This window comes from Cyprinodon variegatus, unplaced genomic scaffold (assembly GCF_000732505.1).
Source record: "Cyprinodon variegatus isolate N-32 unplaced genomic scaffold, C_variegatus-1.0 Scaffold454, whole genome shotgun sequence".
NCBI lineage: Eukaryota > Metazoa > Chordata > Actinopteri > Cyprinodontiformes > Cyprinodontidae > Cyprinodon > Cyprinodon variegatus.
This window is the reverse complement of record NW_015150907.1, coordinates 541351-565117: the sequence shown is the minus strand read 5'-3', so window position 1 is coordinate 565117 and position 23767 is coordinate 541351. Positions and strand designations below refer to the sequence as shown.

Below are 23767 nucleotides of genomic sequence, written 5' to 3'. Positions count from 1 at the left end.
GTGTGTGTGTGTGTGTGTGTGGGTGGGTGCATGTGTATGTCAGTTACTATCACAGGTCCATTGGTATTCAGCGTGGGTCCCTCCCTCTGTGCTGCAGTCATCTCTGCAGTCTTCTAGACACACCACCACCTCTACATTCTTGTTCTTTTTTTCCATACATATTTCTGTCTTTCTTTTCATCTTTTTTTATTCATAATATTTTTGTGCTTTAAAATTCACATTTCTTCAAAGATTTCCCATGCTTATATTATAGTAGCATGCCTGTATCCAGACACATGCAAACATATTCTTTCCTTTGTAAACACAACAACTTGTTTTTTTCAGCACCTTTTTGTTCATGTTCATGCCCATGATGTACTGGCTGTCAATGGAAATGAGTATATTCACCCTTGTTGACTTCACATTGTCACAGTGACCTTGTTAAGGCAGTTGCACAACCAACCTGTCATCTGTTGGCCTACAGGCTTTTAGATTGATGATAGCAGTAGGCCTGGTCAAACACAAATGTAGACGATAAAATGAATGACAGCACAGTAAAAAGTATGTTTTTTAAAACATAATTCATGGACTGAAGAAATGGTTTAATGAAATCCCACTGACCGAAAGATCCATTGTAGGGAAGGAGAAGTGGAAAACTGATCACAACCTAGCATTCTCAGGAGGGTTGGGCTTGTCAATATGCTTCTGAAATTACAGCCTTCTAATTCAATGGGCATGTGTGTGTATTCCAGGGTGTGTCAGTTGCTCGGTTAGGTGGAGTTGTGCACTTGTCAAGTTTGTGCATTTTATAAGAGTATTTGTCAGTATCATTTGACCGTATGGAGGGAATAATCATGGGTGTGTTAAATTCTTAATGGGAGCAGCAGCTCCTGCTGATGGCATGACTAAATAACTGGAGTAGTGGCTAAGTAATAAATATTGGGTCTCAAGGTCACTAATTGGAGACCAGTTGCTCATATTAACTCATTTTATTTATGATTTACTTCCTTCATAGATCTTAGAAGCCATTCCTTGTGACTAATGAATGCTGTTATTTTCATATTCACCCTCCAGCAACTAATATTTCATCTCTTAATCGTTTTTTTAAACTAAAAATATTTACTTTATGTTCCTCAATACAGCTCCATTTGTTGTGAGGTGTCTTAGCCCAATGGAATACGTAACTGTTTAGAAAAAATTGAACTTAAGAATTAGGGATGCTGAGGGGATTTTCCTTTATTCTTACTTAAATGTGTGATGAATCACATGTTTAGGCTTTTCCAGGAACATCAGCAACCATAGAGAAATATAATGACCATTAATTTCCTTATATCTCATTGACAATTACTGGTCATGCCACATCAAAAAGTATCATGAAGGATGATTAATACTTGTGTAAACTTGGTTTTGTGAGTTCATCAGCAATTGGAAGAATTAAAAAGGTTCTTCAAATGTCTCATTGTCTTTAAAAATTAAACATAAAAAAATTTAAATGAAATACTAACAGTTTCTACCCAACAAAGTAAAATAAAAACAGTCTTAATAAAAAAGGAGAGAGACACTATAAAACAAGACAATTCTAGCAATAGTCCTAGAAACAAAAACAATCTTCACTGTTTTTTTCTAAATGAAGTAAAGGTTTAAAGAATCCCAGACTGTGATTTAGAGAGGTTTTTTACCATTGTAAAATAACTTAGTTCTGGTTTATACTTCGAATTTGTTTGGTTTTGCCCTCTCTGGTAGCATAAAAATCCATGTAGTTTTCTTTTGTTTAGTTTCTTTTGGGGGGGGGGGGTTCTTTTGGGTTAATTGATATTTTACCTTTGAACTAGAGAGGTTTGAATTAAGTTATATTTTGTTACAAAATGGGAAATTCACATAGCATTAATACCATTACTAACGAGTCAGTTTTATTTATACATCAACACTTCACAATTACACAATTACATTTCATCTCAAATAATATGTCTTGGAGAGAAACAGGAATGACCACTGAAAAACAGGCCATCCATAATTGAAGGCCCATCTGATGCCTTTCTATGTGGTGAGGTTATTTGCATCTGGCCATTTTGACAATTTTTTATCTTATCCAAATATTAAGTGTAGTGCTGCACCTTCATATACAGCAGGGGTCATCAATGCCCCCAGGGACCATCAAGGACATGGGGGCATCAAGCACATGGGGTGCCCTCACCATCTTCTGAAAACAGGAGAGCTCACCAGTGAGCTAAAAACATACAGGCAGCTGCATCACATAAGGTGTATCAAACTTACAGCAGATCTCATCATAATAGTTCTTATAGAACTCCCTCTTTGTAAAATTATATATTTTCTAATGTTGTGTTTGGTCTATCAATCATTAACTAATTTTGGGCCATGATACATTTTTAAGCGCCTGACAAGAATAAACCGCAAAGATGTCAAGGTGTTCACAGGCATGTTTCCTAATCTGCACTTCAGAGGCTTTCTTTTTCAATATGCAACTATTCATTTAAAGTGTACATCTTTAGCAAATTTACATTCTACATTCTACACAAATTTATACATTTTGACGGTATTGTTTACCAATAAAAAAAACTGTATTTTTATAAAGAAGTGGACAAGAACAAAGGATAAGATATAGCTGATCAAATAAAGTGAAAGAAAAACTGAGACTCTTAGGAACACAAAGAAAATGTTTGTCTAAGCTTTGTCTTACCCAACATTTTTTCAAATCTGGGACTACTTCATGAAATACAGCATGCTCTGTTTTTTTCCCTTGACTAAAAATCAGTGAATGGATGGGTGATATTAGTGCATTAAATATAACCTTTTTTTTTAATCATCCACAATATCAACAGTAGAGAGCAGAAGCAAGTAACTATGGATTTTGCTGATGGGTTTATCAGACAGTGTAATGAATGAATAATTCACCAACAGTTTCTCTATTCTAGAAAACCTTTCCTAAAAATTATTTTCAATTAGCCCCCAAGAAAATAGTCATGGGTGAAACAATAAACAACCACACTTCAGTCAGGTGTGGAAGATCCGGATGCAGTGGATAAGTATAGAGGTATCGCCCAAAGCAGAGTGTGTGTGAGAGAGAGAAAGCCATAGAAATAGAAGTACACAGAATGCCATTAATCTTTCAAACTGAGGATCGGGGAGGCAATCTGTTTGCTATCATGGATGATACATGACTTGCTGTAGAACAATTCGCCTGTTGCATACCAACACACACTTCCAAAAGAAGTCATGAGGTCACATGCATCAAAACCTTTCCCCCAAAAATGTGCTCCTTACTGGTTGATAAAGCGAAACATGCAACATTGACACTAAATATTCTTAATTTTTAATCCATCTTCCACTCTCCCCTTGTGAACAAATATTTATTGGAGCAACGAGGAGTACTAAGAGAAAGGCCAGTTTTGTGAAGGAAAAATATGTAAAGAATTTGACCTTTGCAAATGTTTGCATTATGGCAGAGAGAAAAAATTCTAACAATTTTTTATCATCCTATAAAGTGTACACTATGTCCTCAAGTAATTTTGATTCCTCTTGTACCAATTCAAATTTCAGGACTCCTACTGCTTCACTGTTTCCTATATTACAACATGTGATTTCACATTGTAGAAATCCATCTTACATGTTTCCTGACATGGGTAAATGAAATGCATTATATAATACACAGGGACCTAACAGTTATCTAAAGTATGTGTGATGAATGTTGGGATGAAGGGTGTAAATTCTTTGTTCTGTTAAATTGGGAAGGAGCAGTGTCGCAAAATTTTTTTGCAGTGACTGCCACCCAGTTTTTTGCTTTTCCATTTTGGTTAGTGGCCCACATTAGGGCTGAAAGGTAAATACTCGGGTTTCCCCAAGTGATGAAAATACACATTAACTAAATTAGACATAATGTGGATGCTGTCAAATGGAACGGTTCAGCTTGAGGGTAGTGGGCATTCATTGGTTAAAAAATTGGCTTGTATCACCCAAATATGTAACAGAGAGACTTTTACGTAAAGGTGAGACTTTACTTATATCACAAGCTTTATTTAATTTACTGCTATTCCCTTATTTATAAAGCACCAATTCACAACACATGTCATCTCAAGGCGCTTTGCAGAGACAAATCATCAGATCATACAGTTAAACTGATTCAAGTCTTCTAAGGAAAACCAGTTGATTGCATCTATTCATTGACTCAAAGGCAATCCCTTACACCAAGCATGCTTGTAGCTACAGTGGGGAGAAAAAACTCCCTTTTAATAGGACGAAACGTCCAGCAGAACCAGGCTCAGTGTGGGGGGCCATCTGCCGAGGCCGACTGGGGTTCAAGGAGACAAAAGCAGACGATCTATCCTTCTAGGCCATTTACCATTCAAGTCAATATACAATCAAAACGCTGTAATTGCAATCTGGATTAGCTGATCATGAAGCAGCCTGTGCTGATATATCAGATGAGTAGAAAGATGCCGGAACTATGTGTACCTTAGCAGCATATCGTATTGCAACACTGACATACAAGAAAGATCAGAGATAGTGTAATGTGGTTATGAAGGTGCTGTCAGCATTGCACAGTATAACGTTGCATAATATCGGATAGTGAGTCATCCCAGACTTAAGGTAAAATGTGGAGAAGCCACAAAGCAATCTCTCATGTTATTCTGCTGTGAATTATGCTAGGGTTGAGCATTAACTTTATATTTAAATTTTGCTACTTACTTCTGAAGTTCATTTACTTTAAGCCCTGACAGAAACCAACAGATTTCCTTCAAAAGCTTTTAAGGATGCATATGTTTGGTGTTTTTTTCCTGTCCATAGCCTTAAGAAAAATATCAGCATATTGTTACTATTATCCTGCCCCTTTTGGGGGCTGCTATGGTTTTCCAAGCCATTGCCATATGTTTTTCTCCTATATGTTAATAACAAAATTAGTCTGTGTATTTATTCTGCCATCTTCCTCTCTCTAATTTGGAAAGAATGTTTCCCCTACCAAACAGAAACCATGATTTTTTTTTTTTTTTTTTTATCAATATTGAGCCCATGAGCGACAGAAACTATGTTTTCCCATCTGCTGAGGACATCTGTGTTTTGAGATTGTTTTTAAACTTTTAATTAATTATAACATCTGTAATATTTTTAGATTCTATTGTTGTCTTATGGACCATCTGTCTCTGTCAGGCCACTCAAACGCTTTGTGAGTGTAATGTGAAAACAACCCATAAAAATATCGACTAGCAGGCAGATACAATCTTACACTGGTTTATCAATTAGTTCAAACTGATATCTCAGTGCTTACTCCAACCAGTTCATATATTGAGTCTGTATGTGACTGAAAAGTCTTTAAAAGAGGCATTCCATCCTTTGAACAGCAGCCAAAAGAGGATGCAACAGAGTGACACTTTATGCAAGCAAAGAGATAAATGCACCTTGCAAATTCCTCAACATGTCTCTCTTTAATCTCCTCAAATCTAAATATAACTTAAAAAGCACTGCATTTATATTAGGCTGTTGCAAGTAAGAGTATGTGATACACTAAATTCTACGAAAGTGGCTGACATCAAAGTTTTTTTGTGTATAACCCAATATTATTTGTATTTTTCAAACATCACCTTTTGAAATAAATAGTTCCTGTCTAATACAGCACTTAACTTCTCTCTCAGCGAACAGGATATCAGCTATTCAGATAGTCATTTTTACTGAGTCAAGTGATGAAGAATTGCTTGCTGTTATTAAGCCCCATATTAAATCCAACTACTACTTTGTCCTACAGGCAGCACTCTGCAAATCCATCAAGCTCAGTAGCTACCATAATGCTGTGTTTAACTTAAATGTACACCTCATTTTGCAAATGTATTAGACCAATCTGGGTCTTCTTTTATCACATTATTCTCCTTTTAACTGGTGTGTTTTCAAAATCTGTAAACTTCCTCCTTTTTCAGAGACCTGGCTTAGAAGCCTGTAGCTCTTTTCTTTATAAAGAAATCAGAGCACCGTAGTGGACCCATCTGTAAAACTTCTTTGCAGATCTCACCACTGTCATTGGTGTAATCTGGCCTGCCCAGCCAGACTAATTTATGCCGTGTATAGGCATATTGGTCTGAAAAGGAGCAGGTATAACCGAATTTCAAATGCAGGACTAAAAGAGTCACTGAAAACAGTTGAAAACCAATAAGATAGTAAAGGATATTATTTAAAACATCATTCTGAAAGCCTCTTCCAGTTGTTGAAATGTTAGAATATAAACAGCTTTCTCTGAGCATAATAAAACATTGCTTCATGTAATCTTGACCATTATGGTTACTGGGAAGCACTATTGCATTTTGGGCCCACCTCCTGCACTGTGATTGGTCTGGTCTGTTTTGGACCAGAGAGCATTGAGCCTTACCAGACTGACTTATGTCCTGTGTAAGTTATTCTGGTCTACCAGGCTGGGTATAACCCAGGACAATTGAACTCAGAGACAATGCCAGCTGACCCATGGTGTGGTAGAACCACATGAGGCTTGAACTGCTCAAGACAGAACAACTGCCCCTGGCAACAACAGTATCTCTGCAGAAACTCAACATATACAACTTCTCACAGGGTGCTGCTCATCCTCTACATTACCATTATTCAGTTTATTTTTTGCATATCTACAACTATTTGGTTTTGCCAGACTGTAACAAACATGTAGATCTACAGAAATGACGATTAGGGCTGAATTATACATGTCTTGGGTAAGGAAAAAGGGCAGTGGGCTTCTTTTTAGACTGGCACATCCTGAAAACAAACTGTTCAGCCTTTTACCTTCTGGTCAGTCCAACAGGATGCTATTTGCAAGAAAGAGGTTCCACAAAGACATTTTCTTGCCCGAGGCTGTCTGCTGATTAGCACCTTCAATGCCTTACTGTCTAAGCGTCTAGCTGCTCTGCCATAAGCAAATAAAATTGCACAACTAGTCTTTTTTTTCTTCCATAGATAGGTAGGTAGACAGACAGACAGACATATACTTGAATCTAGATGAACATACATGCATGTGCGTTTATTTTTATGCCTTTTTTCATTTCCTCTTAATTTGAAATATCTATGCCTAGTGTCTGAGCACTAAATCCTAGCCAATATAGCAGATTCTGATTTTCTTTTCTTTTTTTTTGATGATAAAACAGCAGTGGGGCACAACATGTGGAATTTGTATCAGACAAAGTAACCTGAGTAAAGTGTTATTAGAAATTAAGAAATTTAACAAAAGTGAATTTAGCCTTAAGGTGACAAAATATTGTCTAGAGATTTTCCTGCAGGATTATGTGATAGATTACAGATTTTATGCAGCCAGTAAACATGGTAAGTTTCCCAGGTCCATAAGCAGCAAACAGCAGAAGTTATTACATCACTTTTTTTTTTCTCTATGTATAATCTTCCCTTTCTGGAATGCCATTTTTCTTTTATGACTTAACATTTTGTGATGCATACATTTCCTAAATGTTTTAAATTGTTCTCCCTTTTTTTTTTCAAATAACATTAGGCAACTGTGCATGATTCTTTAGTCTTTTCATAATATATTCCTTCTTATTAGTCGGATGTCTTTTAAAATAGATTTCAAGGTACTTTTTAGTTTAAAAGTTGCAGCATATTTGAGTTATTGTGATTTTTGCTGGGGCACCGAAAATGTGAGGATATGCATTCAGGAATGTGCCCTAGTAAAAATGGTATAACAAGACCTAGGCTGACAGATGTTCCGGATTTCTTTTATTTTTATTAAAGTAACAAGATATTTTATTGACTCCAGCAGAGAAAAAATATCTAAATTTCTCTGTCCACCATACCTCTTCCACACTTTGTCTAATAGACTTTCCTTTCTTTGGTTCACCACTATTTTGTTTAAACGAGTTTATGTAATCGAAAGAAAACTAAATGAATTGCCACTTACTTTAGCTGACAATGGGTGGATGAAGAGTCTAAACATGGAGAAAAGAGATTGAGAGAATGAGACGGAGCAGAGCCTAGATTGCAATCTGTTTTGTGTAGCCTGTTATTGTTACTGCTGAAATGCTTTTGGCCTGGAAGACAATTACTTTGGCAGCTACAGCAGGATTACAGTCATGCACACTTTAGTGTTAAAAATGTTAGTGTGAAAGAGTATTTTGTCTTGCGCATCCTTGAAAGAGGAATTAATGGTAATGTTTTTTTGTCCAGTCTGTCGCTTAGCTTTTATTTAATCCTTTTATTCCTCTAAATCATCTTTGACCCTCATCTCACTTTCTCCTATTTTCTATCAAATCTTGTCTTTTACATACCTAATCTCTGTACTCTGATTTTGTCCTCCCTCTTCTCCCTTTTTCACTCTCATACTCATAACTGCCGACTCTCACCACTCTTTTTAGGTCCCTGTCTGGACGAATTGTCGGAGGTGTGTGGTGGTTCTTCACTCTTATCATCATCTCCTCCTACACAGCCAACCTGGCTGCTTTCCTCACTGTGGAGCGGATGGTCTCACCTATAGAAAGTGCAGAAGACTTGGCTAAACAAACAGAGATAGCGTACGGGACACTGGATTCAGGCTCCACGAAGGAGTTCTTCAGGGTATGGACACAGTCTGCTGACTTTCTTTCGGATATTTTGCTTTTTATTTTTACTTTCTGCTTACTGATAATGGTCATTATTTACTGAGCTTATAGACCAGATAACCCAGAACCTGAATGCATGTAAGAGGCCTAAATGTTTAGTCAATGCTGGCCGCTGCCTAAGTTACCAGTAGTTAATAATATAGACCTGGGAATACACTTTTTTTTCTTAGGAAATTAGAAGTAATAAGATAAAATGATAAACCCAGAAACATGCAGAACATGGTGGTCTGTTTGTTTTTGATTTATTTTTTTTTTTTTCTGAAGCAATTTAACATGAAACTGAAAATCTGACTAAAGACATGCATTGCCCTTTTGAGTTTCTATGTTCTACATCTTAGGTATAAATTTATTTTATCCGTATATATTTTAAGGTATTTTTGAATTACTTTATTTTGATTATCAGATTAATAAAGACTTTTGCTTCATTTTTCTCCACTGGAAAGAATAATAATTGTTGAAGGTTTTTCCGCCATTTGTGAATGTGTGTTTCACATTCACAGAACCTTATACTTCCAAGAAGTTTCCCTGTAAGGTTGACTGTTGTTTTCCTCATTGTTTGCATTTATTCACTCTCCCACAGAGTCACACAGTTATTTACTTCCTAATTATCGTCAGATGAAGTTATATAGAGGGTAAGAAATTATATAGGGATAATGTTTTTCCGCAAGAGGCAAACAAAATTGATGATAAACGAAGTATCCCAGAATGACATTCACAATGCCTTTTGTCCCAGGGCATTTAACAAATGTGCTGCAGATGGCAGGCCCACCAACATTTCTAATAATAAAACACAAATGAGCATATTTTGAAGGACTTTTTTAAATACTGTTTTAGCTGACAAGCGAAAAACTCCCTCACATTATGCCCTTTGACCCCATTTTGCACCATTGCTTTTCTGTATGCTCTTGTGCATTTTTATGTATTTGCACTAGTGTTTGTGTTTGGAGATGGGGTGAGGAGTGGGGGGCTAGTGGCAGACAGTTTGTACTTCTCTGAGAGGCTCTCGCATCATCAACATAACGAGCAAGCTGAAATCTGTGAAGGGTGAAAAAGCAATTTAATCTCCCACAGCTGAGGGGGATTTGCAACTGCCATTAATTATCTTTGTGTGAGTATGTGTGTTCCTGTGTAGTATGAAAGAGTAAAAATGCATGTATGCACATTTGGCTAAATTGTATGCAGACAGTTGATATGTGTGTAGATGTTTAAGTAGCATTTTCTCCCATGCGGAATCCATCTGTCCCTTTGTGTATTTAGAATATGAGTGAATGGGAGGCCTGAAGGTGACTTGCAACAGCCATCTCCTTCTTCACAACCACACTCATTGTTAAAGATTTTAGAAAAGCCATGGTATTTTGTCACACATCTATCCCTCTGGGGCTAGACAGTGTTATGTACGTGCACAGAAACAGCAACGTTACTGTGTTTTCCATGTCCCGGACATTGCACAGACAGATGAATGAAGGGGCTGCAGAGGATGACGAGAATTTATGAGAGCTGTCCATGGCCAGGGTGAAAAATAAAGGCAAAGGTTTGAGAGAAAGGCAGGTTATAAGAGAGAGTGGAGGGGAATATTGGTCCCCTCAAATGTGAATAGCATTATTATGGGATAGGTGTCCGTCACGCTACATCAGTAACCTGACACACACACACACCACTCTCTGGTGCCGATTGCACTTCCTCAGGGCCAGGCTTGTTACTTGCAAAGCAACAATAGTAAGATTTAAATACCAGTAGAAAAAGAGAGCAAGAAGAAGTTGAATGCTCGTGGAGGATGCTTGTTATTTCCACTCATGAGTACACACAATTCACAGACTGATATGAGTTCTCCCAAACACATTCACACTGCCGAAGCAACTGGCTTATGTGGACAAATACAATAGTGTTAATCTAATATTGATATCATCCAACTATTTGTGTTAGGCTGTATGACATATAAAACTGCAGCAATACAATGCATGTATCAGAAACATATTTAACATTTAACCATTGCGAATGTCATTTAAAAAAATCAGTGCTGTGATATTTTCTAAGTGTCATTTTTGTCATTTCATTGAAAAGCTTTTAATGAATTTAGTAGCAGCTGTAACCCTATTCCTACTATACCCTATCATGAGGATGACCAGAATTTATGAGAGCTATCCATGGCTGATGTTAAGACATGAAAGATCCTAACCATGCACGGAGGGTACCACCCCAACTCCAGCACCCTGAGACTGTACACCAGCCGTAAGGAAGGAGGCCGAGGTCTAGTGAGAGTATGAGCAACTCTCCAGGATGAAAGATCCAAGATCCATAAATACATCAAGGACAAGGCTCCAACAGACAACATGCCCAGTGAATATCTCAGACAATGAAGAACAGAAGATGAGGTGCCAGAGACTCCGTCATGGGAGAATAAGCCCCTACACAGGATGTACTACCTAAGCATAATCGAAGTGGCAGATATCAGGAAATCCTACCTATGGCTAGACAAAGCTGGACTGAAGGACAGCACAGAGGCACTCATCATGTCTGCACAGGAGCAGGCCCTGAGCACCAGGGCAATAGAGGCCCAGATCTAACACACCAGACAAGACCCCAGTTGCAGACTGTGCAAAGAGGCCCCTGAGACAATCCAGCACATAACTGCAGGATGTAAGATGATGGCTGGGAAAGTTTACATGGAGCATCATAACCAAGTTGCTGGAATAGTATATAGGAACATCTGTGCAGAGTAAGGGCTGAAAACCCCAAGGTCAAAGTTGGAAACACCCCCAAAGGTGGTAGAGAATGATCAAGCCAAGATCCTGTGGGACTTCCAGGTACAGATGGACCAAATGGTAATGGCAAACCAACCGGACATTGTGATGGTAGACAAAAAGTAGAGGAAAGCCGTTGTGGTTGACATAGCAATACCAAGGGACTGTAACATCAGGAAAAAAAGAACATGAAAAATTAGAGAAATACCAGGGTCTTAGAGTAGAGCTGGAGAAAACCTGGAAGGTCAAGGCATCAGTGGTACCCGTGGTCATTGGGGGCACTCAGAGCAGTGACCCCCAAACTTGAAGAGTGGTTACAGCAGATCCCTGGAAATACTTTAGATATCTCAGTCCAGCACAGTGCAGTTCTAGGAACGGCAAAAATACTGCGCAGAACCCTTAAGCTGCCAGGCCTCTGGTAGAGGACCCGAGCCTGGAAGAAAAAGAGGGGAAGAGATCCATCCATCCACCCATCCATTATCTGACACGCGTGTCCCATTTGGGGTCGTGAGGGGTGCTGGTGCCTATCTCCAGCTGTCAATGGGCGAGAAGTGGGGTACACCCTGGTCAGGTCGCTAGTCCATCACAGGAGGGGAAGAGATACATGTATATATATATATATATATATATACATATATATATATATACATATATACATATGTATTTTTGTTTATTTATGGTATAGAACACAGATTTTTAAGCATGAAATAGGGTAAAAATGCGTAGGTGTATAATTTAATGTTAAATACAGTAAGGTGTATATGAAGATAACATAGTCATATAGCTGTGCAACATAGAAATGTTATCTATCTAAAAAATGCTAGCTGTAGTGAAATGACGCCCATGGGCTCACTTTAACAATGGTTATCGTTGCTAAGCATGGTGTGGTACAATGAGAAGTTTTAAAAAAACACCAAAGTGGTATATTTTAAACGTTATACCTCTGTGTTTGCATACAGCAGTGCTAACATTCTCAGTAATGGTTTTGCACCGTGTTAAAACGAACATTTACTCTGGTGTCGATTCTAAAAACTTAAGAAGAAAAAAAGAGACAGTTGGTACATGGAGCTGATTGGGGATTCTCTCTGCACAAACAACTTAATTGTCAGGACTCAGAAAGTTGGATCCAGGATTCAGGCAGACAGGCTGAAGTGAGAAAAAGCGTTTATTAATTGCTCAGTGTTCTGCATCACATCTGGAAGGACTACAGGGCTGGAATCTCTGTAGAGGGAGAAACACAGTAACTGACCACGTAACTCTAACAGGGAACGTTACCGAGTTTGTGTGTCAGTAACCTGGTTATTAAGTTCAGTCCGAGCCCAGAGGAAGGAATGGAATCCAGCCGAATGATTTTCTACAGCATTAGGCAGAAGCTGGCCAGAGAGTTCCAGGTGTTGAAGCCAAAGGTGCTGTAGAGCAGACCTATGTACAGAAGCCAAGTGACAAGGAAGAGCAGAAGAATCCAGAAAGAGAATCCAAAGGCTGTGTCGATGAGGAAGCAGAATTCCAGGTCAGATCAGAGATCAGAAGAGTTATCAAAGGGAAATCCAAGCCGGGGTCGGAAGACAAATCCAAGGTCGTTAGCAGGCAGAATCCAAAAGAAGTCTCTAGACAGGTCCGGCAAAAAAAAAAACAGAACAGGGGCAGGCAAACTCAGAATTCCAGGAGCAGAAAATAGTCAGGATCAGGTAATCAGAATAAACACGCTGGGGTATGCTAGTGATCTGGCACTGATGGCTGGGACAAAGCAGTTTAAATAAGAACTGGAACAGATGGATCTGATAATTGATCATGAAAACTGGGTGGAACTAGGGAGGTGCATGAAGTAAACCAATAAACCTGTCTGTGCAAAGATCATGATAACAGTTTTTTTGCTAACATTTTAGAAAAAAACTTACAATTAGTTAAAATTAGTTGTTAGGTCTTAATTATGAATAAATCGTTTTAAAACATAAATATTCTTTGTAGTCCTGGATGTGTTTTAGAGATTATGTCTATGCCATAGCATTAAGTCTTTCTTTCTTTGACAGTGTGTTTTATTTTTTTTTACACACCCATTAAAGTTGACCAGTGTATCAGTCACTGTTAAACAAAGAGGAAACCACGGCATTATATTACAACATCATGTTACTGCTGTAGATATGCAGTGTTTTCTAACCCACACAGCATTTTTCTGTTTAACAATGCAATATTGGTCTTATCTGATCAAAGTACCTTCTTCAAACCTCTTTACTGTTTCCCTCTACTTGACTTGAGCACTTTTTTTTTTTATTAAAATCTTTTTTTATTTATATTGTCTCATTATAACAAATGTGCAGTGCTGAATAGTCACTACAGAGACATGAGATAGATACATGTCAATCACACCATGCACAAATGAAATGTATATATTAAACAGGAAAAAAAAAAACTAAAATATAATAAATAAAAGAAAGAGAAGAAAAGAAATTGAACAGTGTGCAAAATAATCCCTTCCATGTCACTGCCAGATTACTAGTCATATTTTAAAATCACTTTTAAACCAAAACCTCAGAGTGTAACACAAATGCGCAGCATGGCTGAGCAGTATTCAAGACCCAAACCTTTAAAGGGTCTGGAATTCTTTTAAAAAAGGGCCCCACAGCTTCTGAAAGCTCTTATTTGAATGCTGTAGTGAGTGCCTAATTTTCTCCAGTCTTAGATAGGACATGATATCCTCCAGTCATTGCACATGGGTGGGAGAGAAATTATCCTTCCACCTGAGCAGAATTGCTCATCGAGCCAGAATGGTGGCAAAGGATAAAGTGTGTTGTTTGGCTATGGTTAACTTTTTCTCCCCTCCCATGACCCCGAACAGAGCTGTCAATGGGTTCGGGTCTAATTTTATGTTTAACACCCAAGAGAGTGTATGAAAACCTCTGTCCAGTATGTCTTAAGGGCTGAGCAGGACCAGTACTTGTGAATGAGAGAGACCTCCTTATAATTACATTTCACGCAATGTGGACTTACATCTGGGTATATGGAGGAGAGTTTTGCTTTTGAAATATGAGTCCTATGTACCACTTTAAACTCAATTAAACAGTGACGTGCACAGAAGGAGGTTGAAAAATCAATTTGAATATTGAGCGGCAAGTATCCTCTGATATAGGAAAACCCTGGTCCTCGTCCCATGCCGTTTTGAGCTTAACTGTGGGGTTATTCCTAAGATCCAAAATTTTGCTGTACAGAGCCGAAATTAGTCCCTTTATAAGTGGGTCTATAGAGAGGACAATGTCAACACTGCTCAGTTCTGCTGCTGTTGTGGTCATCTGAAAAAAGGACAAAGTGTCTTGCCTGAAGATACCTGAAAAAATTTGACTTAGGGAGGTTGAACTTTTCACCAAGCTGCTCAACTGATGCAAAATTATTGTCTTTGAACATCTCTTTGAAACGTACAATCCCTTTTCTGTGCCATTATTGAAAAGCAGAGTGCTGACAGGATGATTTGAAAAGACAGTTTGATGCAATGGGGCTATGCAGTGAGAAGCTATGGAGACTAAAGCACTTATGAAATTGGGCCCAGATTTTTAGAGAATGTTTAACCACTGGGTTCCTGTTTGAACTAAGAGGGGGAAGTGAAAGTGAGGACCCGAGGAATGCAAGAAATGACAAATCATCGTTAGAACGCAACTCCATCGCCACCCCGTTAGGGCACTCAGGCTGGTCATAGCAGGAGGACCAAATTGCAAGGCAACGCAAGTTAGCAGCCCAATAATAAAAGTGAAAATTTGACCCCCTGTCGCCTTGTTTTTTTTTTAATCCTGTTCAAACGTGGCCATTTAGCCTGCCAAAAGTATGAAGAAATAACTGAATCAAGAAGTTGATATCAGGATCCAGGGATAAAGAGCGGTAAGCAGTAAGATTTAATTTATAGCCTGAAAGTTTACCAAACTTACTGAGCAGCGACAGAATAGGGGGCAGCAAAGCTGATTGTCAGCATAGAGTGAGACTTTGTGTTCTGTGTGACCTCTCCAGACACCAAATATATCCTTACAAGAGCGCAGTGCTGTGGCAAGCAGTTCGATAGAAATGCCGAAAAGCATGGGACTAAGGGGGCACCCCTGACGGGTTCCATGATGCAAACTAAAAGGTCTTGACCATTGGGAATCTGTGCGAAGCAAATATAAAAGTTTAACACATGAAGTAAAATCTGAACCAAAACCAAATTTGATCAGCACAGTTAACTGGTAGACCCATTCAAAACAGTCAAATGCTTTCTCTGCAATGAGAGAAACAATGCATTAAAGGACATCTTAAGAGGCCGATTAAATAAGGTTAAACCGTCTTCTTATATTAAAGTAGGACTGCCTGCCCTTAATAAAGCCTGTGTGGTCTTTGGATATGATCGTGGGAAGGGAGTTTTCCAATCTGTGCGCAATGACCTTGGCTAGAATTTTAGCATCTGTGTTCAGAAGAGAGCTAGGTCTACAGGAGGCACATTTCGTCGGGTCTTTTTCTTTTTTGGCAATAAGAGTGATACACGCCCCAAAAAATGAAGGAGGAAGGGAACCTTGTCTGCAGGATTCTGAGAGAACTGGACATAAGAAATGGGAAAGCAGCAAGGGAAATTTCTTTGGAAATTCTGCTGGGAGGCCATCAGGGGCCGGATACTTACCGGACTGCAGCGGGGAAATAGCTAGTGATATTTCTGCCTGGGATATAGGTTCTTCTAATTTCTTCCTCAGATCTGGTGAAAGACTGGGAAGACTGAGACCATTTAAAAAAATCGTGATGTCTTCACAATCAGCCTGAGATTCTGAAGTGTAACTTGTGCAAACTTTAAACAGGGTTCATTGTGCCTTGTAGAGCGTATTATTATTTCTCCAATTACTTTTTCTAATAGAGGCCAGAGATGGGGAGTGCACAACTAAAGGCCAGAACACAGGACAAGATTTTGAATCTGTGCCCACATAAAACCAAATCATATTCAGTTACATCTGATTGAAATTAATGGGGCTGGCCAGATCACCCACAATTCGCTGCAAATGTGCTTGCACAGAGGTAGACACCTGGTCTATCTTGGTTGGACCTACACAGTAATTTGGCCTGAATGTCTTCAGTCAAACAGGAAGAGAAACACAGTGACAATGTAAAGCATGTCTGCTTCGTGAAAAATAAAAAGTAAAATCTCTAAACAACAAAGTAACCATGTTGGCCCAGTTCATATGGAAATACACAGGTCATATATAGCAACATTGGCACACTTGGACGTGCACATACACAATTAATAAAGCCTTTCAATCAGCAGTATACTTACCCATAGTGGGAGATTAGGAGCACAAAGAAAGTGAAGCATTCATTTCCTATGAATCTGTTACATAGTAAGAACTACAGATTTATGTTTACTACCCTGCTTGTTTATGCTATTGGAATTTTTGGGACATACTCCCCGATGAATACTTGAACTTGCATGGTCCTTAGAGGGAGCCTATATGTAGCCAGTATAACAAAGAAAATTGCATCAGAGCTAATAGAGTTGAACTGCAGTAGTGTGTTTCAGTTTTAATAGTTGTCTGCAGAGGGTTACTGTAGGGTTAGGTTCTCCCCCGCTACCTATGGATCTGTGTTGCCCCTCAAAAGTTATTTTGAGGCTTCTAGCTGCAACAAACCTGTGGGGTCTTCATAGTATAGCTGGTTTTACTCAAGAAATTCAGTAAAAGACAGGTGGTCTCTATTTAATGACAAAATAATTTCTAAAAGTATTTGGTTGCACTGGATTTTACTTCCCGCTATTACATTAAACAGCACATGTCAATACCAAACTTTTGAAAACAATGTAGTTTTCTTTCCACTTTGCTTTTAGGCACTACTTCTTATTAATACATTACAGATATATCTCGATAATGATCCCCTTTAGTTTACATTGCAATTTTTAAATTCTACGACATTGTGTATTTTGCATGTATCCCATCCCTTAGAGAGCAGTAGGTAGCTCTCTCACGGGGAGCATTGTCTGGCTAAGTCCCGGTTCACACAGACTCTGTCATCTGCTACTACCTGTACCTGAAACCCTTCTAGTCAATACAGTATTTCCCAATGGCTCTTAGATGCTGCTGTATGATGGAGAGCCTTCCTCCATCACCTGTCAGAGGAACTGGTCATGTCTTTATTTGATGAAGGATGTAGCCAAATGTGTAAAAAAAAAAACTGCTAAGGCAGAGATAAGTCAGACACGGGAAGAGTAAAACAGCTCCTGTATATTTCAAACCAAAAAGGGAGCTGTTTTGCTTAAGGACTGGCAGTTATTGTTTTGCACCAGTGTCACTATAGCATCTCCAACACCACTCTCTAACCACAAGTCTATCACTCCCCAAAGGTTACTGCTGGGATTTGAATACAAGTTATCCTGTTTAGTAGACAGCTGCTTTATCCCTCTAACCTTGAGCATCATATCAGCTAAAATAAAAAGGACAAATTGATAATGGAATGTAGCTAAAAATCTAGATAATTAATCAGAGGCATACATCACAATAACATTTTGTACCGGTAATCAAATACTAATGTGTGACAAATAAGAATAAAAAAATCAATTACAGAAAATAGAATAAATAAATAAACATTACATTTGGATTATGATTAATAAAATTCTTTATTTAGTGATATGTTAGAGGTATGGTCTGAATTATCTTTAGGTTAAGGTTAGGGTTAGGAATATGCTGGGAATGGTTAGGGTTAAGGCAAACGTCAGAGTTAGGCATCAAAGCAATATGAATTGAAGTCAATTAAAAGTTTTAACACAGATAGAAAGACAAACTTGTGTGTGTGTATGTGGGTGTGTGTGTGTGTTGGGGATTCTTTTCAATATAACAATTCATTATACTTTTGTACAGCAAATGTGTAGAAGGCACCTAATTCAACGTTTGAGCATTTTGTCATTGTTAATTTTCCATGTCAATGTCTTTGTTTGTACCTTCAAATAACACCCTTTCTCTTTCCTCCCAACCTGCTTCACCCCAGAGGTCCAAGATAGCTGTTTATGAGAAGATGTGGTCTTACATGAAGTCAGCTGAGCCCTCCGTCTTCACCAAAACAACAGCGGAGGGAGTGGCAAGAGTGCGCAAGTCCAAGGGGAAGTACGCCTTCCTCTTGGAGTCTACCATGAACGAATACACGGAGCAGCGAAAGCCTTGTGACACTATGAAAGTGGGAGGAAATCTGGACTCCAAGGGATATGGCATTGCCACACCGAAAGGCTCACAGTTAAGGTGGGTGGAATAGTGTAACAATAGGAAACAGTAGCAACGCTGAGGCTGTACTATTGCTGCAATATTCCACCTACCCTGCTGTGCCTTTTAACCCACACATTAATTGGACTGACACTGCTGACAGGTTGCAGGTTTTTAAACATCAAAATTTACAATTGGATCATTAGTATCATTTGAAGAAATTAAACTAGATATATTATAAGTTAACTCTAACTTTATGCAGTAGTTACACTTGGCAGCAGTGACAAATAAATGTTTTAAAAGTAATTATGTCATCATGCTTTCTCTTTTGCTTTAATTTCTGTCTTGTTTTATGTTTTTTTATTATGTTATTGTTTCTGTCAGTGTTTTTGCTGTACTAGTCCTTTTCTGCAACCTCTCTTTTGATTTAAGGCATGTCCTTTCTTTCTTTCTTTGTCCGGTGTCACTGTTATCCATACTCTCATCTGTGGTCCTTACCTTTGTTGCACTGTCAACCATACCTCTTTTTTCCATAGGGCCAACTTCCAGGTAACCTTGTCCATTTGTCTGCTGTCTTTATTGTGTTTTCCATGAATATGATGTTGAAGGTTATTAGAATATAATACATATATTTGCAGAAATTTTCCATGAGGAGGGGTAGAAACTCAGACATGTGACACTTTCTCTAGAGCCACACGGGGGGAATTTATAGACTATCAGGAAACATATAACTGAGGGGCCCTGTCAATGGGGGGACTAGTGAGCAAAGCTATCCAGGCTTCCTGTATCAAAATTGTTACAAATGCAAAGAAGCATAATATTGATTCTCTTAATCACATAGATTGGTACATTAAAAAAGCCAAATGGGCAACTTAAATATCACATTGTTTTTAATGCAATATACTTTATCAACCAATATGTAAACATTTGATTTAACAAAAATGTATTTGAGATAGAGGAAATGAATGAGAAAGCAACTGGTTCTAACTACAGTTGTTCTTTTTATTTTGGCAATATACCCCATTTCAGTCCTGTACTTCTCTTACTTGTTAACATGAGTCCACAATACAAGTGAACAGAGTTTAGGACAGCATAAAATCTATTTAAATTGTTGGCTGAATGTGTGAACGACTAAAAAGCTTTGGTTATATTTTGGAGAAAGTTTATTTCTCGCTACAAATCAGAAATGGATGTCTTTTTCCCTCTTGGCAATTTTATGCCTTGGCAATTTGTACTGTTCCATGAGAAAGCTTAGTATTTTTCTCAAATCTGTTTTAAAAGTAAATTTACAGTATAATATTTAATGACTGACTGAACAAAATGAACATAAAATAACTGAATTATACTTGAGGTTTTGCATTCATCACAATTCTTAATATTAAAAATAATTAACTACAATCAACGTAGTTTAACCCACAACAGTTGACCTAGACTAAAACCTATGGGAGTCTTAAGCCTCGGGAGCCCATCAGTGGGCCCTTGGGATTAAGTATAGTTATATAAAAAGGATTATTTTCAGGTCAGAATTGTAAGCAATGTATTATAAAATAGAAATATATACCAAGCAAAATGAAGGTACAAATTGCTCAAAGGGCTGGAATTGGAATTGACTGGAATACCTCAAAAATATCATATCATAGATCATTTAAGTAGTAAATACAAATAAAAGGAGCATTTCAGCATGTTTATTTATAGCAGTCCGATGCCTTCCTTACAGCCCTGCTCAATAAAAGTCTATTGACAAAGAGACAATTCACAAATAAAGAAATAAAACTAAAATCATCTATCACTTGTAGAAAGTTGGTTGTACATTTGTCCTGCAAAGTTTCAATTATTAACTACTGCAGATATATTTACAGGATTTTTCTACCAAATTATTTTCTTACAAAAATACTTGGAATTGGTCTGTGTTTAATATTTAAGTGATCTACACCCCTTTAATAACATATTTTTATTTAACACAATGTGAAGCCATAAAATATAATGCTTTATTTGATTAATGAAACCAAACTAATGAAAAAATGTCAATGGCAACTGAGCTCACTAGCTACACGACTGTGTGTTAGAACCATATTCAGGGCCTTAATTTCATTATTACCAAGATAGAGTTTTATTGTTACAAAGAAATGTTGAACTTCACATTGTTTCTCTTTTTATACCTGAAATTGACTTGGGTCCTTGCAGCTGCAGATGCCAATGAAGCCCTTTAAATATTAATATTCAAATAGCAGTAAAACTGAATTACCTGATTTTCCAGGCAAAATAACATATAGCTACAATTCTTTTCTGGTTTTCTTTAATACTATTAATGCATGTAAGATCCCCAGTAAATTCTGTCATCTAGACCAGCGGTCCCCAACCTTTTTTGCACCACGGACCGCTATATGTCAGACAATATTTTCACGGACCGGCTGGGAGGGTGGGGGGGATACGATCAAGTAAAATGATACGACTGGCATAAAATCAAATACAAACAGCATAAAAATAAAGCAACAAGCCGGTCCCATCTAGGCGTAATCGGAGAAAATGACAGACGAAGTGTGCTCCTGATGTCCAGTCTGCTCCGTAGCTTTGTTTTGGTCGCTGTAACCGCAGAAAATCCTGCTTCACAAATATAGGATGTTATAGATAGGATGAGTCTTGAACTGAATTAACCTGTGTCAAGAGGCACAGATGCACCGACTGACGTAATTGGGAGAGAAAACTGCAATTTTGAATATTTTTCTAAATAAAACATCACTCAGATTCTGATCGTCCATATATATATATATACTTTTTTCTGTGCGGCCCGGTACCAAATGACCCACGGACCGGTACCGGTCCACGACCCGGGACCGCTGATCTAGACTATGTTGTTTCTTAAAAAAGTTTTGCTCCACCTAAGCTGCAATTTGTATGTTAAAAGACTATAATTGTGCCAACGAGTGACTTTCCCACCATATGGGAAAAGAAGTGGAACATAAAGGGTTTTTGCTCAACTTGAGCATAAAGACATCAAAGACTTTTAACTACTGTAAACCCACAGCAGTAAAACACCCCATCGCCTTCTGTTACCAGAAGGGCATTTCTAAACAAATTTGCAGCGTACACAACGTATAGTATTGTGTAAAGATGTGCTAAAAGCTAATCGTTTTATTGAATATTTCCTTTATTAAAATAGAGCAGTTTTTATATGGTGACCTTGTGGGTGGGGTCAGCGCTGAAGACAGTCAAAGCAAATATGACACAGCATTGCAGATAAAACAAACTCATTCCAGGCTAGTTGCCAAATCTAGTTCTAAAGAAGCCCTAACATTATATTTCCTTAAAATTCTTAAAAACTGTGAACAAATGATAGATAATTTTAGCAAAAAAAATCCTGTATTATTTTTAAAGGCATTTTGGTAACACAAGAGGTCATATTCATTTAACTTTTTATCTTTGCCACATTAAAATCCCCAAATTCTATGTGTTTATTTGGAATTAGTTTGACAGATCAACACAAGTTAGTGTACTATACTGAGTTGGTTGGGAAATTACACATAGTTTTCAAAGACTATTTATGAATAAAAATCTGAATGCATTTTTAACTCAGCCTTAACGATGCTGATTTACAGCTTTAAGATGTTTGTCTCAATCAGCTTTGCACATCTACAGACAAAGATTGTTGACAAAGATTATGCTTTTTTTTGTGTTTAAACCTGCAGTTGGTCAAATATGATGGAGATCAGTTAAGAATAAACTAACTCTATTTATGTAAAAATGAAAATAGACCTTATTGGAATCAATAAACAAAGAATTAAGACAATAAAAAAAACATGAGCAGTGAGTCTTTTCTTATTAAAATAAGAGACACTAAGTCAGTGGGTAGTCATGCTCTGTGTCTCAGGATGCATCCCTTTCAGGCTTCCCAACTGATGTTGATAAATTGTCTGAGTCCAACTTAGAAGGTGGCTGAAGCCAAACTGTTCTCAGCGGGCTTTGAATGGCTTCATGTCTGTATCCAGTTCCTGCAGGGCATGATCAGATCACCCAGGATAGATGTGAGTGGCAGATCTGAATGCGACCCGTGTCTCCCTAGAATCACAGTCGGTGTTTTTTCTATGACATTGTAAATAAAAAAGTCTCTTTTAATGTTTTCATAAGCCATCACAGACAGAAAAACTTAAATAAAAAAGCATTTAACTTATCCTGTCTGCATTTTGTGGTTCAACTGAACATAAGTTATCTTTAAACTTTAGGTTCATTTCTTTGGTTAAATCCATGCTTTAACTACTAGATCTTATAATTATCAAAATATTGAGCTGATTGTCTTAGGTTTGTATATGTTATGGAAACAAAGTTTTAGGACTGAGTTAAACCTAAATTAGAACTATAGACTGAAATAGTATCTATTGAATTGTAACTGTTGCTTTTAAGAGATGTAAATGTATTTTGGTCTGGAGTCCAAAAAGCTTTAAACCATAAGAACTTTAAATACTTTTATTTAAATTTCAATAAATAATGAAAGAATTTTGACCAGCTGCTCTCTCTTCTGCTCCTCCAACTAATATTGTCATGATTACAGATTTGCCTAGTGAAAGGCAACAACATAAACTCTACATCAGTATTAAGTCCTGTACTATAACTCCCCCCCACACACATACTCACACAAGCACACCCTGACCCCCTACAAAATAACTTCTGATGCAAAGATATTTAAGACCACATCCTCCCTGCACTTCACCTCCTGATTTAAAATGTTTTATACTTATGAGGGAAAAGTCATTGACAGCATGTGGAAATTTTACTGTTTATGTCCCTTTAGGACTTATTTCAAAAACCATCCACTGTTGTCTTTGGTTCCTGTTGGTTAATAGAACGTACGCTCTTTCAGTCTCATGTGGCAGGGAGTGTGCCTAAGTTTGAGTCTTCCTCTCCTCCTGGTTTACTATTGGCAAGACTTTCTTGACTATACCATGTTGACAATAGGCATAAATATGTATAGAATTGATATTTCAGTTGAGATGTTCTGCTTTTTTAACTGCTGTAATGAAAACTGATGAGTAACCATAATGTTTTTCTTTTCTGATTATGATATGTTTGAATTGTTTTCACCCATACCCCCTATGTTGATATATCACAGCTTGTAGAGAATCCCCCCAAAGAACACTGTCTCTCTAAATCTCCTTTTTACTTTTACTTGGATACCATCAATGAGGACTTTTTTTTTTTTTTTTGCTTATTCACCAACTCTCAAGTCCCAGCATAGGACAACCTTGAACTGGACCATCTGGTTCTAAGATAAGACTCTAGG

General features: G+C 37.7%; 1 protein-coding gene across 6 annotated transcripts in view; it reads left to right on the top strand.

Moving 5' to 3' along the window:
• gria4 (glutamate receptor, ionotropic, AMPA 4) overlaps positions 1-23767 on the top strand; it is a 170630-nt gene that overhangs the window by 131153 nt on the left and 15710 nt on the right. For all 6 annotated transcript variants that reach the window (XM_015389329.1, XM_015389328.1, XM_015389330.1 and 3 more), the window contains exons 14-15: positions 8325-8523; positions 18284-18531. In XM_015389329.1, coding sequence (XP_015244815.1) covers positions 8325-8523; positions 18284-18531 — 447 coding nt within the window. The remainder of the gene's footprint in view (positions 1-8324; positions 8524-18283; positions 18532-23767) is intronic.